We start from the raw sequence: 21,476 nt of genomic DNA on the forward strand, positions 1-21,476 counted from the left end.
ACAATTTTTAAATGTTCTTTAATTTGAGAAAACATGCCATGGATGGAAGGAAGGACAAACACTTGACATTGTTCAATATTGAGGGCTCCTGAAGTCCAGTTACCCTGAAATAGCTTTTACCTTCTTGCTCTGAAGTAGTGGGTCCCAAAATCAGTTTGCCCGCTTCTGGTAGGTTTGCAGGGTTTGGATGTGAGCTCTGCAGAGAAAGAAAGTTCCAGCTAGATTTCTTACTTACTCAGAGTGGCCCTCCAAACCCTGGTCCCTGTCAGAGAAGCAGGAAACCAAAGTCTTGTCTCCCACCCTTAATTAGCTTTTTGGAACCATCCTACGTCACCTTTTCTGTATGTTTCCATGTTCACGACTATACAATGGCCATTGTAACAGCTTAGAATTTAGGGGCACAGGCTCCAGAGCTACTCTGCAGGGGTTTGAAACTTAGCGCCTCCATTCATAGGCAATGTGACTTCAAACAAGTTGCTTTAATCTTTCTGTGCCTTAGTTTTCTCGTCTGTAAAGTGGAAATGGAATTAGAACATATTTTATAGGATCATTGTGAGGATTAAGTGAGTTCATACATGTTCAATGTTAGCTGTGTGCCTGGCACATGGTAAGAGTTCAATACATGGGACCTATTATCCTTGGAAAGGTTGGAAAAAGGATGCATTAAAATAAGTGGAACATATAGAGTTCTGAACAGAGAGATCCATGTACCTTTGTCTTCTTTAGCATAGGTCTATGCTACATTATTTCACAGATAACTTACGATGTTCATAGTGCTGTGCTATGCATCCAAGCTTGGCAATTTTAAGACAATTCCTACCCTACAGGGATTTAGAGCTAGGTCAGTAGGAAAGATGGCACACTTAAAGCTGATCAGTTGCAATCCAGGGCGGTGTATGGGATCAAGTGCCTACACAAGGATAAAGGGTATACATGGTGTAGGATCCTAAAAAGATACTATAAAACATTCATATATGTATAATAGAAGTCCCCAGAATTATTCAATGCCAATCTTTGAGGTTCATTTTTGCATGCAGTCACAAGATATGAATGTTTAGGCTTTGAAAAGGGAAAAAGAGCCTCTTAATCAACTCCAGGTAATGCTTTTTCTGTCCTGCTATAACAATACATGATCATATTTCTCTAATCATTTAGCTTGTTGTTTTGCAATTATCTGCTGATGCATTACTCTGCTTTACCAGCCCTAGGGGAGTGAAGACTATGTGTTATTCATCTTTATATCCCCTGCCCAGAGCCCATGACCTGCACTTAGTAGGCATTTAATAAAGGTTGGCTGAAGGAATGAATAGATGCTCAGAGTACATTTCCAGCGTAACTAAAATTGAATGCCACCAACTTCCCTCTTTCGGACATAGATTAAAGTACTTGTCCAGACTCCCTAAATGCCAATTTTTGACCCCTCCTTTGCCTCCATACAAAAGGTCTCCAAGTCTTACTTCCATTTACTCTCTCAACATCTCAGTCCCCACTATCCTGCGTCAAATGAGCCTCATTTTATGTCTGGATAATTACTGCAAACACAGCTAGTGTTCACACCTTTGTTCAAGCTCTCTCTCCTGCTTTGAATATCCTTTTACCCATCTCCATCTGTCTAAACTCCACCTAATCTCTAAAATCAACCATATTTTCCTGATTCTACTTGAAATATTCTGGCATCCCAGACTCTGGTAACCTGGCTTTTATCTCTCTTCTGATCATAGCTTGTTTACTGCTCTGCATCACTGCTAAAGAGCATCTAATCCTTACAACACCTTTGTAAGAAATCTAATAGTCCCCCCACTTTGCAGATGGTAAAACTGAGGCTCACCAGCATTAACTTTCCAAGGTCACGTAACCAGTTTGCTGTCTGACTTCACAGCTCTTTCTTCTGTACCTTGCTACCTCACCCCAAGTAAAATGTCAGCTCCTAGGGAGAAGATCCTGCCGATACTTTATCAGCAGACTCTCTTGCAAGTTGCTTTACAAATAGTAAGAATTAAATATTAATTAGCTTAGAAATCCTGTTTGACTGTACTGTTCTTTAACAGAGATAATGAAGGAGAGGATTATTGGGTAGAATAAAAGCACTAGGCCAGGCACAGTGGCTCACACCTGTAATCCCAAGACTTTGGGAGGCAGAAGCAGGAGGATTGCTTGAGTCCAGCCAGGAGTTTGAGACTAGCCTAAGTAATATGGTGAAACTCCATCTCTACAAAAAATACAGAAATTAGCCAGGAGGGGTGGCAGGTGCCTATAGTCCCAGCTACTCAGGAGGCTGAGGCTGGAGGATCACTTGAGCCTGGGAGTTGAGGCTGCAGTGAGCTGTGATTGCACCATTGCACTCCAGCCTGGGTGACAGAGTGAGACCTTGTCTCAAAAGAAAAAAAAAAGGCACTCAACTTTTTTTTTTTTTTTTAAACGGTAGAAAGTGCACAGTAGCATGGAGGATGATGCAAAAGTCCAGACCTGCTAAACATACATGAATGACCATTGACTCCCCACTTTCATGTAGAGTTTAAAGAGAATTGTGAGTATTTTTCTCTTACACAGATTATCCCAGCACTCCAGATATCTTTAGATATTTTCAAAAAAATCTATCTAAACATTAAAATGCTAATCACAATGATGATACTGGAATAGCAGATTTCTATGTAAAAACACCAGTCAATCTCAGCAGGAAGTCATTACCAAGGTAGGAAAAACATTTGGATAGGAAAGGCTGTTCATCAGTTACAAAAGCCATGATCTTCATCTCCAAGATCTTTGAAAATGAAGAAAATGTCCACTTGTCTGCTGGAGTGAAGGAACAGGAAACAGGACTAGAATAGTGAGCTCAACAGATTCCTCCTTCATTTGCAAACTTTTCCAAGGCAGACTCTTAAACCAGGAGTGAGTGTGGGATGGTGTCAACGCAGGTTATAATTACGTGCCAGACTTTAATGCATGCCATCTCAAGTTGTTTTAAGAGTAGCTCATTCTTACGCCTTTATAACTAAAATAAAACCTTAAAAATGTGTATCATTTTCTTGCTGGAAGAAATTGAAGAGATTATTTAATTCAAACCTTTTTATTTTATACATGAGGCAACCTAGAGAAGTTAAGTGATTTACCGAAGGACACAGAGTATCTGATTTATAACCATAAAGCCCACCCCAAGACTTTCCCTTGGTATGACACTAATATTAACTGTTCTACTCAGGGCCAGGGGATGTTAATGTAACAGATTCAGTCATGTTAATATATCAAGTCCAGCCAAATTGCTAGTGTGAAATGACCTCAAGCAGATTCACACACACACAAAAAGCAAAAAACAAACAAAACAGTATTTTCTTGCTTTCCGAGTGCACACAGCTGGATCTTCTTCATGTGGGCGGGGATTGGAGGCCAACTCGCTGCTGTCTCTTGGGCTTCGGGCTTAGCGCATGGTCTTGCTCACAGCCACACTCTCTCACCACCTCCTCTCCTTGGTGGGCACCAACCCTCTCTGTGGCTCAGCCAGCTTTCTCTTTCCCAGACAAAACAGGTATGGAGCCCTTCCTTTGTCTCAAACCCCATACTAAGTACCAACTCCTTATTATTTATTACCTCATTGAAACTTCACCAGCACTTCGGGATGCAGGTACAGGAGCTGTAGTTATCCTCATTTTGTAGATTATGTTACAAAGCTATTCTATAGCAAAACTGTAGGGAAAAGCCTTATCTATCACTTCCCGAATGCTGTGGGAACTTTTGGCAAGTTACAGAAATACTGTGACTCAGTTTCCTTATCCGTAAAATGAGATAATAATAGTGCAGACCTCATTGTGTTGCTGTATCGATGAGGTAATTTGCCAACTAGCTGACTAGAATAGTGTGTGGTACTGTGCAAGCACTATATAAATATGCTGTTATGTTTAATTACCATCCTATCCCCTCAATGCCTCTTACACATCCTGCACGTGGTACAATATGGCCTCAGGTCTGACCCCACACAAAGACCTGTGGCTCAGCCACCTTCCTTTGTATAGACCTGCGCTGATAAATATGGTAGCAGCTTACCACATGTGGCTCCTGAGCACTTGAGATGTGTCTAGTCTGAATTGAGACGTGCTGTAAGTGTAAAATACCACTGGATATCAAAGAGTTACTGTGAAAAAAAGAATGCAAAATATCTCACTAATGATTTTTTATATGCTGATTGCATGTGAAATGTTTTCAATATATTGAATTGACTAAATTTATTATTAAAACAAATGTCATTTGTTCCTTTTCATGTTTTTTAAAAATAAGGCTAGTCCAATTTTTTTGTTTGTTTGTTTGTTTTTGAGACAGGGTCTCACTCTGTCACCCAGGCTGGAGTGCAATGGCACGATCTCAGCTCACTGCAACATCCACCTCCCAGGTTCAAGCAATTTTCCTGCCTTAGCCTCCCAAGTAGCTGGAATTACAGGCACGTGCCACCATCCCTGGCTAATTTTTGTATTTTTTGGTAGAGACGGGGTTTCACCATGTTGGCAAGGCTGGTCTTGGACACCTGACCTCAGGTGATCTGCCCGTCTTGGCCTCCCAAAGTGCTGGGATTACAGGCGTGAGCCACTGCGTCCGGCCTAGAAAATTTTAAATTACATATGTGGCTTGCATTCTATTTCTACTGGCCAGCACTGGTATAGAGTAGCCTTCTATGTGTTCTCGGTCAGATTCCCAGGGAGAGTTTCTGTCTCAGCCCTGAGTCAGCAGGCCCTCCCCTGTGATGAGTGCCCACCCTGGTACAATCAGCTTTGTGGGGAGAGTGGCATAAGATGTGCTGCCGGCTCAGCAGAGGCTGTGGATGTGGCAGGCAGGAGAAGTCCATGTCTAATATAAGGTGTCCTCCTGATTTTCAACAAGAAATATTACATGAGCAAATGGCAGGATTATTTATTGAGCCATGTAGGTGTGCTCTCTCTACCTTTGCACTCCCCTCCTCATTCTAATTGGTAGTTGGGCCTTTTGAGAATCCCTATGTCTGGGGAGTTTGTGTTTCAGGGCCAAAGCTGAGGTGTTGGAGATTACCCCTCTACCTGTGGTAGGTGGATTATGCCAGGTGCCCCAGGGTAATGGGGTGAGAGTGAAAAAAAAGGGAGAGGAGGGACACTTTTGTCTCTAAGACTGGGACAGGAACAGGGTGGAGTGGAGAAGAGGTTAGCCACTCTCCTGCTAGGGGCAGAGATCTGTGTCAGGACCCAGTGGAGGGGGTGGGAAGAACCTCAGCAGGGAAAGGCCGCAGGGTGCACCTGGGAGGCTGAGCTCTCAGCACCCAGGCCACAGCCTTGCTGAAGACCTGAGCCCCTTTTTTGCATAGAAGCCTTCCAACTAACAGTCTTCAAGTGACCACATGAGCTCTGAAAACTATCGTAACAGCAGTCATGGAAGGAACGTACCCTAATTTTCTAGACCTCCCAGAATTTCTCATGACTCAGTGGGAGATTGAGATTGCCTCCATCCTAGTGGGATAGAGGCTTAGAGAAACCAAATTGAATTTGTTTGCTTTTGTTCTGTGTGTGGGGAACACTGGAATCCTAGGCCAAGGAAGCCCAACTTCCCTTGGTGTTTATAGGATAGATAGTCTCATCTACATTTGCAACAAAAGGCTTAGCAACCTGGTCCCTAAGCCAGTGCCTTGCCTATTCAGTTACTCATATCTTTAGGTTTTTCTGAGTGGAGACAAGGCCTAACAGTCAGAACATTGCTCTCTCTGCAGCTGCCTACTCCACATCACCCAGGACTATCAATCCTAGGATTCTCTCTTGGACACCTTGCATTCAATCGGCCACCAAATCCTATTTCTACCTGATCTCCTGAGTCCATTCCTCTTTCTTTATCATCACTGTTACTGTTGCAAGCTTCTAGGTGATGCTGGTGTTGCATTCTGGGGACCACACTTAGAGGACCACTGAGCTATAGGCTCTGTGGTATTATCAGGTGTCTCGGCAGATTCTTAGATGCATGCAAATGTGAACTCCAGCTTTAGTGCAGTTGATACGGGAGGTGCCTATGCCATGTGTTATTTTTTGGTACCAAACGTTGCTCTTGGGATAACATATCAATTCTACTTCACCAAGAGTGACTTCAGTCCACACTGACTCAAGAAGCCAAAAATGCTGAGACTCATTTCATTCAAACATTCTCCCCTTTGCAGGGAGATCAAGATGGGGGCATCCAGCTTCTGCCAAGGATGTCAGTGCTAGTCCTGTGCAAAACCAGTTCCGGTTCTTTCTAGTTCTTCACACAGGCTTGAACAATGATGTGACTGTAAACAGTGTGTGTGCGTGTGTTTGTGCACACTAATACGATTTAGGCTGGATTTGGACACTGAGGGTCAGTTCCTGGAGATGCTGAGGATTAGTGGTAACAGCTGTTGTTCTCCCCATTAGAGAAAAAACTGAAAGGAGTAGAAAATACTTTTGTTTAAGGGATGTGTTTGCAACTCTGAGGGAGGAAGCCATTCTGTCAAGCCTGAAGAAAAGTGTGTTCCTAGGTAAGTGGATGTTTTCTTTTTATTTATTTCTGTAGGGATGAGGTCTCCCTATGATGCGCAGGCTGGTTTTGAACTTCTGGCTTCAAGTGATCTTCCTGCCTCAGCCTCCCAAAGTGCTGGGATTACAGGTGTGAGCCACCGTGCTCAGCTCCAAGTGGACAGTTTTTGGGGTTCAGGTAGATAAGATGCTAGTGGGAAAGAAGACACAGTGAAACCTAAGGCAGGAGGGTGGGAGGTGGGGCTGTGGCTGTAGTCTGTGAGTCGAGGTGCTCACTCCCCTTCCCTTGTAGGCACCTGTGTCTGATCTGCCTTTGGAAAGACCACTTGCCATCAGCAAGGGCTTGAGGAGCATTTTCATTTCATTTCTTTCTTTTCTTTTAAGAGACAGGGTCTTGCTCTGTGCCCAGGCTGGAGTGTAGTCATGTGATCATAGCTCACTGCAGCCTCGACCTCCTGGATTCAAGTGATCCTCCTGCCTCAGCCTCCTGAGCAACTGGAACTATAGGTGCGTACCATCATGCCCAGCATTCGAGGGGTATTTTCTATGTGGCCCTTGTGAAAGAAAATGAGAAGAACACTGCGCCCCCTTGACTGAGAATATGTTTTTACACAGTTCATCTTCATTATCTCCTAATGTGTCTGAGAAGCTGTAGCCATGGTTCCTTGTAGTATGGAGATGTGTGACTTTGGTGCTTCATAGAAAACAAACTTAGAAAAGAAAGGCATTGTCTGAAGGACTCTTAAGTCTAAGAAATTTGAGGTATAGATCGTATTCCTGTCTTCTTTTAGCTTGTGAATGTAAAAGGTGGTGGTGTGTGAAGAGACAATGGGAGTGGAGGACACTTGATTATTTGGTTTAAGGATTATTTCCTTAGTCTATGGTTTTGATAGCTAGTTTCACTACCTTTTCAGGATTTTATTTTTACCTTTTAAAACCAGCTGACTACAGGGGAGGGCATTTTTTTTTTTTTTTTTTTTTTTTTTTTTTTTTTTTTTTTTTTTTTGCTTTGCTTTGCTTTGCTTTGCTTTGCTCCTTAGGTCAAAATATTAGCCAAACTTCTAAAATGTCTGTATGCAGGACTATAAAAAAAAATAAAAACAGAACTTTTTTTTGAGATAGAGTCTTGCTCTTTTGCCCAGGCTGGAGTGCAATGGCACAATCTCAGCTCACTGCCACCTCCATCTCCCAGGTTCAAGCAATTCTCCTGCCTCAGCCTCCTGAGTAGCTGGGACTACAGGCACACACCACCATGCCCGGCTAATTTTTTGTATTTTAGTAGAGACAGAGTTTCACCGTATTGCCCGGGCTGGTCTTGAACTCCTGTGCTCAGGCAGTCCACCTGCCTTGGCCTCCCAAAGTGCTAGGATTACAGGCGTGAGCCACCGTACCTGACCTAAAACAGAACTGTTAAAAAATGCCTGTGATAATCCTAAATATTTATGTAGGCAGATTTTCATCTGCCTTGTTTGCTATCTCTCATTTTATTTTTGTCAACTTCTTTTACATTGCCAGATTTTAATTCTTCCTCTTGATGGGAATTAGAGGTAGCAAACAAAAATAAAATTTACTCTATAAATGCTATTTTATTCAATCATTGTATTCTATTCCTGAGCCAAAATTGTTATCAGTATGTTTAAGAAGGTATAGAATAAATTGAGTATTTCTTTCTCTGCTCATCTTCTTTACTGAAAGTAGTGAAATAGCTAAAAACAGCCAAAGAAAGGGCAAAGAGATAGCAAAGCATTGCCAACTTAACAGTCATCTCTAAATAATTGATAGTTGGTAGATGTTTTGTAGCACTTAACTTGGTAATTTTCAATTGCAACAGAGATAAGACACTCAGCCAAGCCATCCATGCCATGCCTCCTGCCCATGGTGGTGTATTGGGTGTCTACTTCAGCATTAATATATCAGAGCTCACACTGCCCTTGGGTACCAGTCAGCTTGCAAGGAGCTCACACTAGGATACAAACATTTTCTGGTTTTATTTCTTTGACTCAATAATTAAAGCCTCTCTTTTGAACAACAACAAAAAAAGCAGTCTGGTCTTATGAGAAAATTACAAGAATAGAAGTTTTCAAAAAGGTGTTTGGAAATGAAACACTTCCTATAGCCTGGCATTTCCTTTTGATCTTGGCCTTGAGCATTAGCAATCCTGGGAGGCTGCACTAAAAGCATCTCAGGTACAGAGGCAGTGTGGGGTTCAGGTTAGTCACATCCTGAGAAGACTTTATGTCATTTTCCTAAATAGCGTCTGGACTGAAGCTGCTGTTTGTCATGTTACAGGAGAGGGCAGGACGAGGATGCGGGCTGCCCTCGTGGGCTGGGCTTGTACCACCCTCTGCCTCGCTTCCTGCTCGTCTGCCTTTTCCCATGGTGCCAGCATGGTGGCCTGTGAGGACATGCAGCCCAAGCACATCCAAGCCCAGCCTCAGCACCAGGACACCCAACACGTCACCATCCACACCCACAGGTCTTCCTATGCACCAGGTGACATGATTCCAGGTATGTACCAGAGAGGCTTTGAGAGACTCCGAGGAGCCCTAAAGCCCCCATGGAACTTCCAGTTTGTGTTCGTCCCAGTCAGAAGCTTCCTGGACTAAATTTGGCTTAATCCTTTTTTTTTTTTTGTAGAGATGGAGACTCACTGTGTTGCCCTGGCTGGTCTGAAACTCCTGGGCTTAAGTGATCCTCCCACCTCAGGCTCCCAAGAAGCTGGGACTGCAGGCACATGCCACTGTGCCCTGCTAATTTTTTGTATTTTTTTTAGAAACAGGGTCTTGGTATGTTGCCCAGTCTGGTCTCGAGCGCCTGGGCTCAAGTGAACCTCCTGATTCAGCCTCCCAAAGTGCTGGGATTACAGGCACAAGCTACCATGCCCAGCCTGGCTTAATCTTAAGAAGCAATTATCAGGTTAAAAATAAGCATAAAATATTTGTGTCATAAAAGCCACATGATAACTAATCTCTGTATTAATTGTGATCTGTATAAGAAGAGACAAATATCATTATTATAGATAATTATTTTGTCCTTACCATAAGATATAAAAGTATCTTATTACGGACACAAATATAGTTACCCTGAACAACCTTCATGTATCATCTATGTGTGTGAAATACACTTTTTTCTCATTATTTAAAACTAAAATTCATCCATCAACAGACACTTTGGTGAGATGATGGATATTTTAATTTGCTTGACTATAGTAACCATTTCACTATGTGTAAGTATATCAAAACATCATGTTGTACACTTTAAATATATACAATTTGACATTTTTTAAATTAAAATATTGGGGGATGAAAAAATCATTTCCTGCTCTTTTAGTTTAGGTGCCTATAAAAGCAGGGAAAGAACGTGAGCACAGGTGGTTTATGTGAGAGAGCATCTCAGGAAACACAGGTGAGGAAGAGGGAAAGGGAGCTGGGCAAGAGGAGACGCCAGTCAAGGGCGTGCAACTGAGCAGGTAGCTGCTGTGGGCAACCAAGGTGCATTCCAGTGGGGACCCTCTGAGAAGCCATGTGAAACACCTCTGAATCATCTCTCAGGAAGATTCAGGGGCAGAGAACTTATCAGTTTCAGGTTGCCCCCACCAGGGGTGTTTCTACCTCCATGAGCCGCCCCCACTCCCCGAACTCACACACACTCTTCAGAGTCCACAGCTTACCTTGGACCAAGCTTGGAAGGGGCAGTGAGGGACAGCAGAGAAGGAAGCTACAGATGCTTCATATGCCACTAAGTGTAGGCAGAGAACTACGCACTCAAGGTGAGCTCCAACACATCAGCAGCTTTTGCCCTAAACCCCTCTTGAGATTTGCTGATTCTTTTGATGGGAACTAACGGTGATAAACAAAAATGAAATTTACTCTATAAATATTGTTTTATCCATTCGTTTCGTTCTGTTGAGAAGTGTGAAAAAACATGGGTGGATAGTACATGAGTTCAACATCAGTATACTCCCCAATATACTGAATTAAGTCTATTCTAACAGAGCTTCCCAAACTTTGTCACATCATGACAAAGAAAGCGAGTCTGTGTATATAGCACACCGGGGCAAATGCAAGAGGCTCCCCAAGGAAGGCCACTTCTTTGGGGGCTCCATCCACCCTAGTGTGCGTCCAGCCCCTCCCAGCATGAAGAGATTGTTATGTCAGTATCCTAGTGTTCTGTGGCTAGGGGAATAACAATGGTAAGAATCAAAACACTATGTTAGCCAGGCGTGGTGGCTCATGCCTGTAATCCCAGCACTTTGGGAGGCCAAGGTGAGTGGATCACTTGAGCTCAGCAGTTTGAGACCAGCCTGGGCAACATGGCAAAACCCTGTCTCTACAAAAAGCATACAGAAATTAGCCGGGCATGGTGGCTTGTACCCTGTGTTCCCAGCTACACTGGAGGCTGAGGTGGGAGGATTACTTGAGCCTGGGAGGCAGAGGTTGCAGTGAACTGAGATAGCCCCACTGTACTCCAGCCTGGGTGACAGTGACAAAGTGAGACTCTGTCTCAAACAAACAAACCCCGAACCAAAAAACCACTATGTCAGTGAGAAAAATCTGCAGAAATAACTAAAAATATTGTGATACCTAAATTCTGAAGGTATCCTGAGGGAAACATAATTGTATTGTAACTGGAATCAAGACAGCATATGTAATAAATGACTTGATGGAATGCCTCATGGATTCAATGAGAGTCAGTTATTACTGACTTACGTTGTAAGTATACTGTTTTCTTGCCGGGATCTGTGAGCTCCTTGAAGGTAAGGACCATGTTATCCTGCTTATAGATACATACTCAACTCCTAGCATAGTGCTTGGTGTTCAGTAGTTCTAAATATTTGTTCAAATGTTTATTAATAAAAGTTCAAATGTGTGGAAAATAAAACAATCCTAGACACCAAGCTGCACTTAGCAAACTTATAAAGGTCTGACCCTGATTTTAGCCACTCATTCCCTTGAACATGAGTGGCTAATTTTTAAAAGAAAATTTTAAATAGCTTAAAGATATTACATGCTTTAAAAATGTTAGAATACTATCAAAAGGTAGAAAATTAAAAGTACTTTTCCTTCTCTTGCTCTGAACACTCAATTTGATTCTCCAGAGGTAATCCTTGTTAAGTTTCTTGCACCTCTTTTCAGAAGTTTTCCATGCATTTAAGCATATGTGAGTGAGATCTCAAATTAATATAATCTTAAGCAGATACAAATTCAATGTCTGCTTAATGTTTATATTTTTTACCTAACAATCAGATTGATATCTTTTATTGGATACAGAGGTTTTTTTTGTTTTTTGTTTTTTTTAAAACGGAGTCTCACTCTGTCACCCAGGTTGGAGTGCAGTGGCGCAATCTTGGCTCACTGCAAGCTCCACCTCCTGGGTCATGCCATTCTCCTGCCTCAGCCTCCCCAGTAGCTGCGACTACAGGCGCCCACCACCACACCTGGCTAATTTTTTTTTTTTTGTATTTTTAGTAGAGATGGGGTTTCACTGTGTTAGCCACGGTGGTCTCAATCTCCTGACCTCGTGATCCACCCACCTCAGCCTCCCAAAGTGCTGGGATTAGAGGCGTGAGCCACCGTGCCCAGCCACAGAGCTTGTTTTTAATGATTTCATGACAGTCCATTGTCTAGAGGTCACATGATTGATTTAACGAGTTTCTTATTTGTGGGTATTTACTTTTTAAATTTTTTTCATAAACAGTTTTGATGGATATCTTTATTCATATGTCTTTGCTCACTGTATGCGTCAAGATTGTTTTAGTTCCAAGTATCAGAAAAACTGATTAACAGAAACTTAATGAATAAAGGCATTTAATTTTCTCTCTTAAGTCTGGAGGCACAGTTTCTGTATTGGGTGAAGCCATTCAATGACATAATCTAGATCCTAAGATTTTTCCATTTTCCTGCTCCGCGGTCATCAGCGAGTTGGGTTTTCATTCCTTTGACATCGCACAGTTTCAGGATGAGTGCCGTGGTTTTACGCCTCACACTGGGACGACAGCTGGAATAAAGGCCTTACTTGAAAAGATTGATCCTTAGACATTAGCTGTTCTCTCAGCAGATCTGCCCTCATTGGCCAGAATTCTATCTGGTGAAGGGGAACAGAATCACCAACACTGGTTTTAGTCTAATCACAGTTCATCCCCTGGGGAAAAGGAGAGCCCTAACTTCCCCGAAGACAGGTGGTCTCCACTTCCACATGAATGTAACATCTGGGTTCTGTTAGCAGAACCATCTGTTCTGCTAGCAGGGAATAAGCGGACAATCGCTGTTGGGTATTGGACATCAGTGTTTGCCATATTTATTTGTGCAAGTTTGTAAGTGGGGAAAATTCCTAGATGCAAAGTTTCTAGATCAAAGAGTAATGATTTTTGGAGGGCATTTCTTTCATTGTGTTTATATACATATATCATAAACTTTACCATTATAGCTGTATACAGCTCAGTGGCATTAAGCGCATTCACAATATTGTACAACCATCATCACTATCCATTTCCAGAACTTTTCCATTATCCCAGATGGACACTCTGTACTGGCCATCCTTTCCTATGCCCAGCCCCAGCTAACTTTAAATCTTCTTTCCATCTCTGTCAATTTGACTGCTCTAGGTACCTCACATAAGTGGAATCATGCAATATTTGTCATCTTGGGTCTGGCTTTATTTTACTTACTATGTTTTCAGGGCTAACTGATAAGGTAGCATGTATCAGAGGGGTAATTGCATTTTAAATGTGGAAGATGTTGTCAGGTTACACCACAAAAAGTTGGGTGGTTTATAGTTCCAGCACTACTGAATGAATGCCCTAGTTTTTCCATAGTCTTAACAAGACTGCTTACAACCACACGTTTTAACATTTGCTAATGTGAAAGGTATAAAAGAGTATCTCATGTATAATTGCTTTAAAAATTATTACTGAGCAGCCAGGTGCGGTGGCTCACGCCTGTAATACCAGCACTTTGGGAGGCCGAGGAGGACGGATCACAAGGTCAAGAGATCGAGACCATCCTGGCCAACATGATGAAACCCTGTCTCTACTAAAAATACAAAAATTAACCGGGCGTGGTGGTGCGTGCCTGTACTCCTAGCTACTCAAGAGACTGAGGCAGGAGAATCGCTTGAACCCAGGAGGCAGAGGTTGCAGTGAGCTGAGATCGCGCCACTGTACTGCAGCCTGGCAACAGAGGGAGACTCTGTCTCAAAAAAAAAAAAATTATTACTAAGCTTGTTTTATTTCTGTTTGTATCCTTTCATTATTTTGAGGGAGTCATCTTTTTATGAATTCACCATGACTATGAATAATTTGTCTGTTTTATGTCTTACAAATACTTTTTTTTGGAAAATAATTTTTTTAATCGTCTGTCCTGAGTTCACCTAAACTCATATTTAAAAAAAAATATAGCACACTTTACTCATCTTTTCCTTTATGGCAGCTGGGTTTTGCTCAGAGAGGTATTTCTAAATCCAATATTTATAAAAAGAAAAAAGTTTCTAGTTATTTTGTATTTCATTTTCACATAACTTTGATCCAAATGGAATTTATTTTGGTGTGAAATAGGACTTCAACTTCTCCCCCCTCTAATGAATTGTTCACTTTCTGGGGGCTGATCTTAAGCTTTTAGTTTTGAAAAAAGCTGCATAAAATCACCACACGGAACTAACTCACACATGTTCATGTTGAATGGGTGTTTTTGTTGCAGTGACGGTGAGAAGCAGTCGTGATTTCATGGGATTTCTCCTTCAGGCTCGAAGAGTGTCTGATCATCAAATCGCTGGCACTTTCGTTCTCATTCCTCCTCATTCCAAACTGATGTCTTGTTTTCAAGAGGCTGATGCAGTCACCCACTCTGACAAGTCCCGGAAGAGAAACCTGTCGTTCGTGTGGAAGGCCCCTGCCCAGCCTGTGGGGGACATTAAGTTCCTGTAAGAGAGTGAAGTGCTGTTTCTTAGAAACTGAGCCTTTTACTTTGAAGAGAGGGGAGCTTCTCTTTGCCCTGATTTCATATTCCCTTTCCCCCTCCTTATGTGGCCACCTTATCGCAAGCACAGGGTCATGGATGCTGCCTAAACTGGAGAGCCTATGCAGAGGAAAACTAAAAAAAAATTGCCCCCAAACTCATCCCTTCATCACTCTCCATGGGCCTAGACTGTGTTATCTCCCTGCCTCCCCAGGCACAGGTAAATCTTGGCCAACCTCTCTAGGAATTTCTGACCAGAGGACAGAATGGCTGGTGGTGGGGAAGGCAGGAGAGAGCCAAGAAAGAGAGAAACAGGCAAATGGACAAATGGACACATCCCTGGGCCCAGGAAAAGCCTCTGGAGGCTCTGTGCCTTGGCTTGTTTTCTATAAATGGGCATCGCCACAGCACCTCCCTCAGAGGGTTGTATATGGATGAGAGAGCCTACGTTCGCTCAGAACAGTTCCTGGCAACAGTAAGCACTTTAAAAGCATCATTACTACCAAAATGAGGTACTTGTTTTGTCATTCTTTTCAGACACTTGCATTTACCAAGAAAGATAATTTTTTTCTTTCAGGAAAGGGTGTGTGTTTCTGTTTCTTTTCCCCACACCCTCCTAAATATGAAGGAGACTGCGCCTGCAGGCAGAGGTCGTCCAGGGCACGTGCTCCCCTCCAGGACTCCCCTCTGCTCTGGGGAGCAGTGGGAGAGGAGGTTGGTGGCCCCAGCCTGTGGTGTCCCTTCTCCCCCACTTCCTGGTGGCACAGGGCAGCAGACAGGAGAGCAAGAAGGGAAACACGTGCCTTAGGATTCTTCCTCTTTGGAAGGCCTGGGGCCCGCTTACCTGTGGGTGTGCCCAGCTTCTGCCCTTGGCTTTGGTTCTTATGCAGTGCAGAGGGTGTCTGCTGCTTGAAGTCCTTAAACCTGTACAGTCACCTTTCTTTCTCAAAGCACCTCCATTCCTATTTTTGGATTTACCATCATAGTTGCTGCATGCCGCATAGCAAGTAGTGTAGAAGCTATGATATCCATTTGACAGAAAAAACGAGGTAAGTCACTTGATGAGACACCTGTCCCAAGTCACCCTGTGATCTCCCACCTCTGGGAACCCTTGCGCACGATAACGTCTGCCAAGTCTGGAAACCGCATGTTGGGGGCCTGAACTATGACGCTTACTGTGTCTCGAGCCTCTGGGTTACCTCGGCCAAATTAATCACCTTGTTATGTCTGCCTCCTGAATACTTAAAGTGGGAAAAATGGCACTTGCCAATAATCCCTCCTTTACTGAAATATTTGGAAGAACAAATGGCATAATGTTTGTGAAAGTTATTTTTACTGAAGAATTATTTTTAAAAAAATTATTTAGAATATTAAGGATTTATCTCTAATTTCCAATAGAATCTACAATGACAGTAGACATGTACAATTATACAACAGAATTATGAGATCTTCAAATCATGATGTAATAACAGTATATCAGGAATGGCTAATAGTAATATTGACTATAAAACCTTTTATTAGAGTCTAAACAGTTTAAGGAGATACTTTTTAGTTAAAATGAGATTTTTAGTGACATATTTATTCAAGAGGACCATTGATTTGTTCATATCCTCTCCTATTCTAATTATTTGCAACTATGGGGTTTTTGTTTTTAAAAAGAATGAAGTCACTCAAAGAGTAATAACATAATCTCTGTCTCTCTCGTTCTTCTATTTATTTAGTTTTGTTCCTCTTTATCTGTTAGTGTGTTCTCTTTTCTGTGAGGCTGGCCTGAGTTATTATTTAAAGGAAACTAAATCCGTGAACTGCTCTGCTCTTTCTCTTTCCGCAGTTTATCAGTAGTCCAGTCATATTTCGTTTACTGGGCAAGGATTGAATCATCTGTTGTGTCTCAACAGACACATAGCAGCGCCCATTCTGACGACCGCACGGAGCCCAGATTACTGATGCCAACCCTTCAGCAGAGGCTGGGTGATGTTGAAGGAGCTGCTCCAGGTACAGCTTGTCATTGTATTTGCCAGGCTGGTTGTCATCATTATTTTTACAGTTATCTATTTTCACTTAAAAGTTACTACTGCCAGTTTCCTGTCCTTGCAAAACAAGCAATAAACACCTTCCGTGGCCAACTGCAGCAGTTCTTGGGGATGTGATAACGCAGCAGTGAGAGGGAGGGAACGCTTGCAGTTGCTTTGTTTGTTGCAGCAAACACACTTTGTCTGGCTCAACCTAACACATTAAGTCAGGCCCCGGGGTGGACAGTGAGAGCTGTGCTGCAATACCAAAAAACAGCATGCACGTCTTCCCCCAACATTTACTAGTCCTCACAATATTTCTGCTGTTTTCCTTAGTCCCCTGAAGCTACACAAGGAGCACAAAAAAGAAATGAGCTTTTCTTCATCTTTTCTCATAAAAACCATCCAGTTTTTATTGTTACTTTTCATGGTAGGTAGATGGCTCTTTGCAACCTGGGTTGGAGAACAGAATCAGGAATCACTGTTTCAATGGGAAGGGATTTTTCCTTGCTCACTACATGGCTTTATATTCCATTAGTCCATGAACTCCTGAAAAAAGAAAAGAAAAGAAACAAAACAAAGGAAAACCACTAGCCAGCTAGAGGATGTTTGACCTACCTGAAAATCCCTGGTGATATGGAACTCCTTTTTATTGCTTATTTCTAGTTAAGTGCTATGAACACAAGCACTCGTAAAAGCATCCAGGCACATGCACACAAGACCCTACCCTTAATCCGTTCGTTCTCCTCTTCCCTTATTCTTTCCTTTACTCTTTGCTAATATGTTAAGGCCGGAATCCAATCAGAATCCCTGCCTCTTCTCAGTCTAGCAGACCCAGGTACAGAGACAGTGGGACCACCCTCCGTTCTCTGCCTTTGTCCCACAACCTTTGTCTTCTTCCATTACCCAGCACAACTCCTCCAACCTTCCCACCAAGACACTCCTAAAAGCAGAGTAAAGATCTCGGAGCCTGAGACCGTGGCCTGGAGAAGACCCTGCACCCCTGACATATGTTTGAAATCTCATGTTTTATTTTATGAATGATGAAAATGTAATGTTTTAATCTCAAGTATAACCACATTTGTTTGAACATGAATATGAATAAAAGTGAAGCTTCAAGAAGAAGTGTCATGTGGAGCCTTGGGCCTTTCTATGCCTGACTCCACTGGAAACCTTGCCTGCTGGGGGTCGCAGCCTCCAGCCCAAGCAGTTTACAGAGTAACTTCCTCATTACACTGCCCACGTTCCTCTCCTTCTGGCCCCAGCCTGTCTTCCCCATTCGTTCTACTACCCAAACCCTAGTGATTCCCAAAGGAAAAAGAAACATGTATGTATGCATGTGCATGCATGTATGTATGTATGTGCGTGCGTGTGCGTGTGTGTGTGTGTGTATGTATTCTGGGAAGTTTATCTTTGTACAGTTAAGAAATCTATTTCACCTTATTTCATCTAATAAAGTGAAATAGGTTTCTTAACTGTACAAAGAATTCAGTAGGCAAGTATAAATTATAAATTTTCAAAATTGGGAAAGTAGTATATTGTATATCTGAAACTTATCTCCCAATAGACCAAGACACTTTGAGTCCTCCTCCACCCCATTAGGTACGGTCTACTTTTATATTTCAGTGCCTTGCCTTCTGACACTTCCTCAAATTGGACTGTTCCACACGACAGTTCTCTGCGTCTTTCAAGGCACAGTTCAAATATCTCCTTTGTGAAACTTTTCCTCATACTTCTTGGTAGGCAAGTATCTTAGTCTATTCCGGCTGCTATAACAAAACATCCTAGACTGAATAATTTATAAACAATAGAAATGTATTGCCTACATTCTGGAGGTTGGGAAGTCCAAGATGAAGGTACCAACAGATTAAGTGTCTGGTGAGGGAGGGATGATCTGTGCCTCAACAATGGTGTGTTCTTGCTGTGTCTTCACATGATGGAAGGGGTGAACAAGCTCCCTCAGTCCCCTTTTAAAAGGCTAGTAATCCCATTCATGAGGGCTCCACCATCATGACTTAAGCACCTGCTAAAAACCCCACCTCTTTACACTATTGCATTGGGGATTTGATTTCAACATGTGAATTTTGAGGGCGACACATTAAGACCATAGCAGCAAGTATAATTGCTTCCTTAGCTCTGGTATTAATTGATTAATTAATTAATTAATTTTGAGACAGAGTCTCTCTGTTACCCAGGCTGGAGTGCAGTGGTGCAGCCTTGGCTCACTGCAACCTCCACCTCCTGGGTTCAAAACGATTCTCCTGCCTCAGCCTCCCAAGTAGCCTGGAATTACAGGCACGTGCCACTGCACCCTGCTAACTGGTGTTTTTAGTAGCGAGACAGGGTTTCCCCATGTTGGCCAGGCTGGTCTCGAACTCCTGACCTTAGGTGATCTACTTGCCTTGGCCTCCCAAAGTGCTGGGATTACAGGCGTGAGCACCCGGCTTCTTTATTAATTTAGGTAGTTTGACATGTAAGGGTGTCTCTTCCCAGTTTTGAGTTCAGGGACACCAATTACAAGTCTGCATTATGTTTGCATCTCCAACAACTATAACAATGCCCAGCACACAGTGGGTCTACAGGAAATATCCAAATGCTCTTAGAGTTCAGGCAGGAATTTGAAACTATCAGTTTGCCATGTTCTGTATGTCTGGGCTAGGCTTCTTTGTTCTTCACCTCAACGTTTTTGAGTGTTAAAAACATTGGAGCAAAGGGGTACCTCCTCCACCCCCATAAAGAACCTGGAGCTCTGGCCAGAGAAACTTCTGCCAACACTGTTTTGGTCAATGCCATCATGTCATCCTCATCATCATTGTGGTAAACCCTCTGTGCATGTTGCCTGTGTACCTGTGTGCCAGGCACCTGCTTCACGCTTCCACATCAATGAGTTCATGTCAACCCCTCAGCAATCCTATGCTGGCCTCATTTTGCAAATGAAGAAACTAATGCTCTGGGAGGACTTCCCCAAAGCCAGGAATTAGTGGATGACTGAACCCAGACAAGAATCTGACTCTAAAACCTGCACTTGCTTGCTTGCTGCTCCATGTGAAGCTCTTTCTCATGCTCTGGGCTGTTAGGTTAGCCAGTCACAGATGGGAAATTAGATGGTGGAGGGCAGTGGAGGGCAGTGATCTCGTCTCTTCTCATAGCAGATGTTCAAGTCATTATCACCAGGGAAAGAAACTTCGAGTGTTAATATTAGGGCAAGAAAGACCTAGGGCTTTGAAAAGTCTTGATTTGTGGGATTCCACTCTTTTTTCTAGCTAGAAGCAGTTTTTGGCAGACGTGAAATAAATACGGTGGTCACAGTGCTTTCTGTGTTCCCTGAATGGTGGCTGTTAAGAAGATACAAGCCCAGACAGGCCAGGGACTCACTCTCTAAAAAGATATAAGCCCTTGCGTGGTCAGGGGCTTGTATGATCAGGCAGGTCATCTTTATGCTGACACTTTTAAGTGCCTCACACTTAATGGTCTCTTCTTGAGGCACATTAGAGTCACTGCTGTTTACCCCCTGATCATAGCTGTTTGTACCAATCGATGCAGGGAAAATGCTCTCACTCACTCTGCGCTGTCTTTGGCCCTCTGCTTAGCTCCCAGGGCCCCCATCACTCTTCCACAGCAGCACACACATGTCTTTGCTGTTGCCCTTCCTGGAGCTGCAGAGGAGGACAACCTAGATCCTGTTCCTGCCAGTATTTGGGTGACAAAGTTTCCTGGGGATGCAGAGACTCTATCCCAACCATCTTCACACACAGCCACTGAAGGCAGCATCAACCAGCAACCCAGCGGGGACAGCAATCCGACCCTAGAGCCGTCCCTGGAGGTCCACAGGCTGGAGAGGCTCGTGGCTCTCAAGAGAGTCTCCTCAGAGAGTTTTGCTCCCAGCCTTAGCACCCATCACAGGTAAGGGTGATGGGTGGGCCATTCAGGACAGGTGATGGGACTAGGCTGAACACTGGAGTGCATCACTTTGAGTCTGACAAAAAAGATCTCAGCCATATTTTTTCTTAAGTGTGTGAAAAACCCAGGATGTAGAAGGGCTACTCGTCAGAAGGACTGGGTATGATAATCACCCAGGGAAATTATTCTCTTGGATGGGGTGAGATCTCTGAGATGCTGTTATAAATAAAACAAAACTTTAAAAGTGGCTTTTTATATTTTAAATATACTTATAATAACAATATAGAAATGTATATTTTATATAAAATAATAAGCGACAGCATTTGGTGAGTTCTTTGCCACCATTCTCACTCATCTCTCCCCTTCCTCTTCTCTATGGTTCCTGACTCCAAACTCAGAAGTTTTTCAAGTGAATCTGATGCCGTCTGCATACACAACAGTGGTAGGAAACATTGCTTTTTGGTCCAAAACTTAATGACCTGTTTTCAGCCCTTCCATTCTTCCCTTTAGAACTCAGGAGGATCCCAGCTTTGATTCACTGGAAACTTGCCTGTCCTCAGATGGTGGTGAACAGGTAAGAACCTGAACTGTGAAGTGGGCTTGCGACTGGTATTTTGATCCTAGAATGGTCAGTTTCAGGCTGGGAAATCAGAGCTATTAGACTAGTGGCCAAAGTTAGAGAGAAGAAGGCAAAGTACAATATACACACAGTGTCTTTCTACTAATCAATACGTTTCCATTATATGCAGTGTCTCTGAAGTGATCGGCAATTGTAGAAATTGATGTTTTAGTGACTTGTCTTCTCACTTAGCCATAGTTAATAATTACTCTCTTCTCTCCTCCTCCATCCCTCCTTCATAACATTGACCTCAAAACGCCATGTATGGTCCCAGAAGTTAGATCAATGGGCAATATAAAATATAAATGCCCACTGATTTACTATTCCTTTGAAGTCTTAGAAGGAACACAAAATAAAACATGGTGTAATGTTCTTACTTACATTTATCAGAACCTACAGTGAGGTTAAATGGTCCCTCTTGCATGGGTCCTATCATAAAAAGACACACTCAAAGCTTTCATCCATAGAAGATGATGCAATCACCCATTGATATTTTGGT

At 42.8% G+C, this 21,476-nt stretch overlaps 1 protein-coding gene and 1 long non-coding RNA gene across 2 annotated transcripts in view; one reads left to right on the top strand and one right to left on the bottom strand.

Annotated features, from left to right (window-relative positions):
* LOC129035684 (uncharacterized) lies at positions 1-10,627 on the bottom strand. The gene is made up of 3 exons (XR_008502282.2): positions 10,165-10,627; positions 335-508; positions 1-196 (listed from the first exon to the last, which is right to left on the bottom strand). It is a non-coding gene; the product is annotated as an uncharacterized LOC129035684 (long non-coding RNA).
* REELD1 (reeler domain containing 1) overlaps positions 6,278-21,476 on the top strand; it is a 22,250-nt gene continuing 7,051 nt past the window's right edge. The window contains exons 1-7 of the mRNA XM_054486369.2: positions 6,278-6,496; positions 6,879-7,001; positions 8,784-9,002; positions 14,189-14,411; positions 16,278-16,441; positions 20,049-20,361; positions 20,869-20,932. Coding sequence (XP_054342344.1) covers positions 8,801-9,002; positions 14,189-14,411; positions 16,278-16,441; positions 20,049-20,361; positions 20,869-20,932 — 966 coding nt within the window. The 5' untranslated portion in view covers positions 6,278-6,496; positions 6,879-7,001; positions 8,784-8,800. The remainder of the gene's footprint in view (positions 6,497-6,878; positions 7,002-8,783; positions 9,003-14,188; positions 14,412-16,277; positions 16,442-20,048; positions 20,362-20,868; positions 20,933-21,476) is intronic.

This window comes from Pongo pygmaeus, chromosome 3 (assembly GCF_028885625.2).
Source record: "Pongo pygmaeus isolate AG05252 chromosome 3, NHGRI_mPonPyg2-v2.0_pri, whole genome shotgun sequence".
Classification (NCBI taxonomy): Eukaryota; Metazoa; Chordata; class Mammalia; order Primates; family Hominidae; genus Pongo; species Pongo pygmaeus.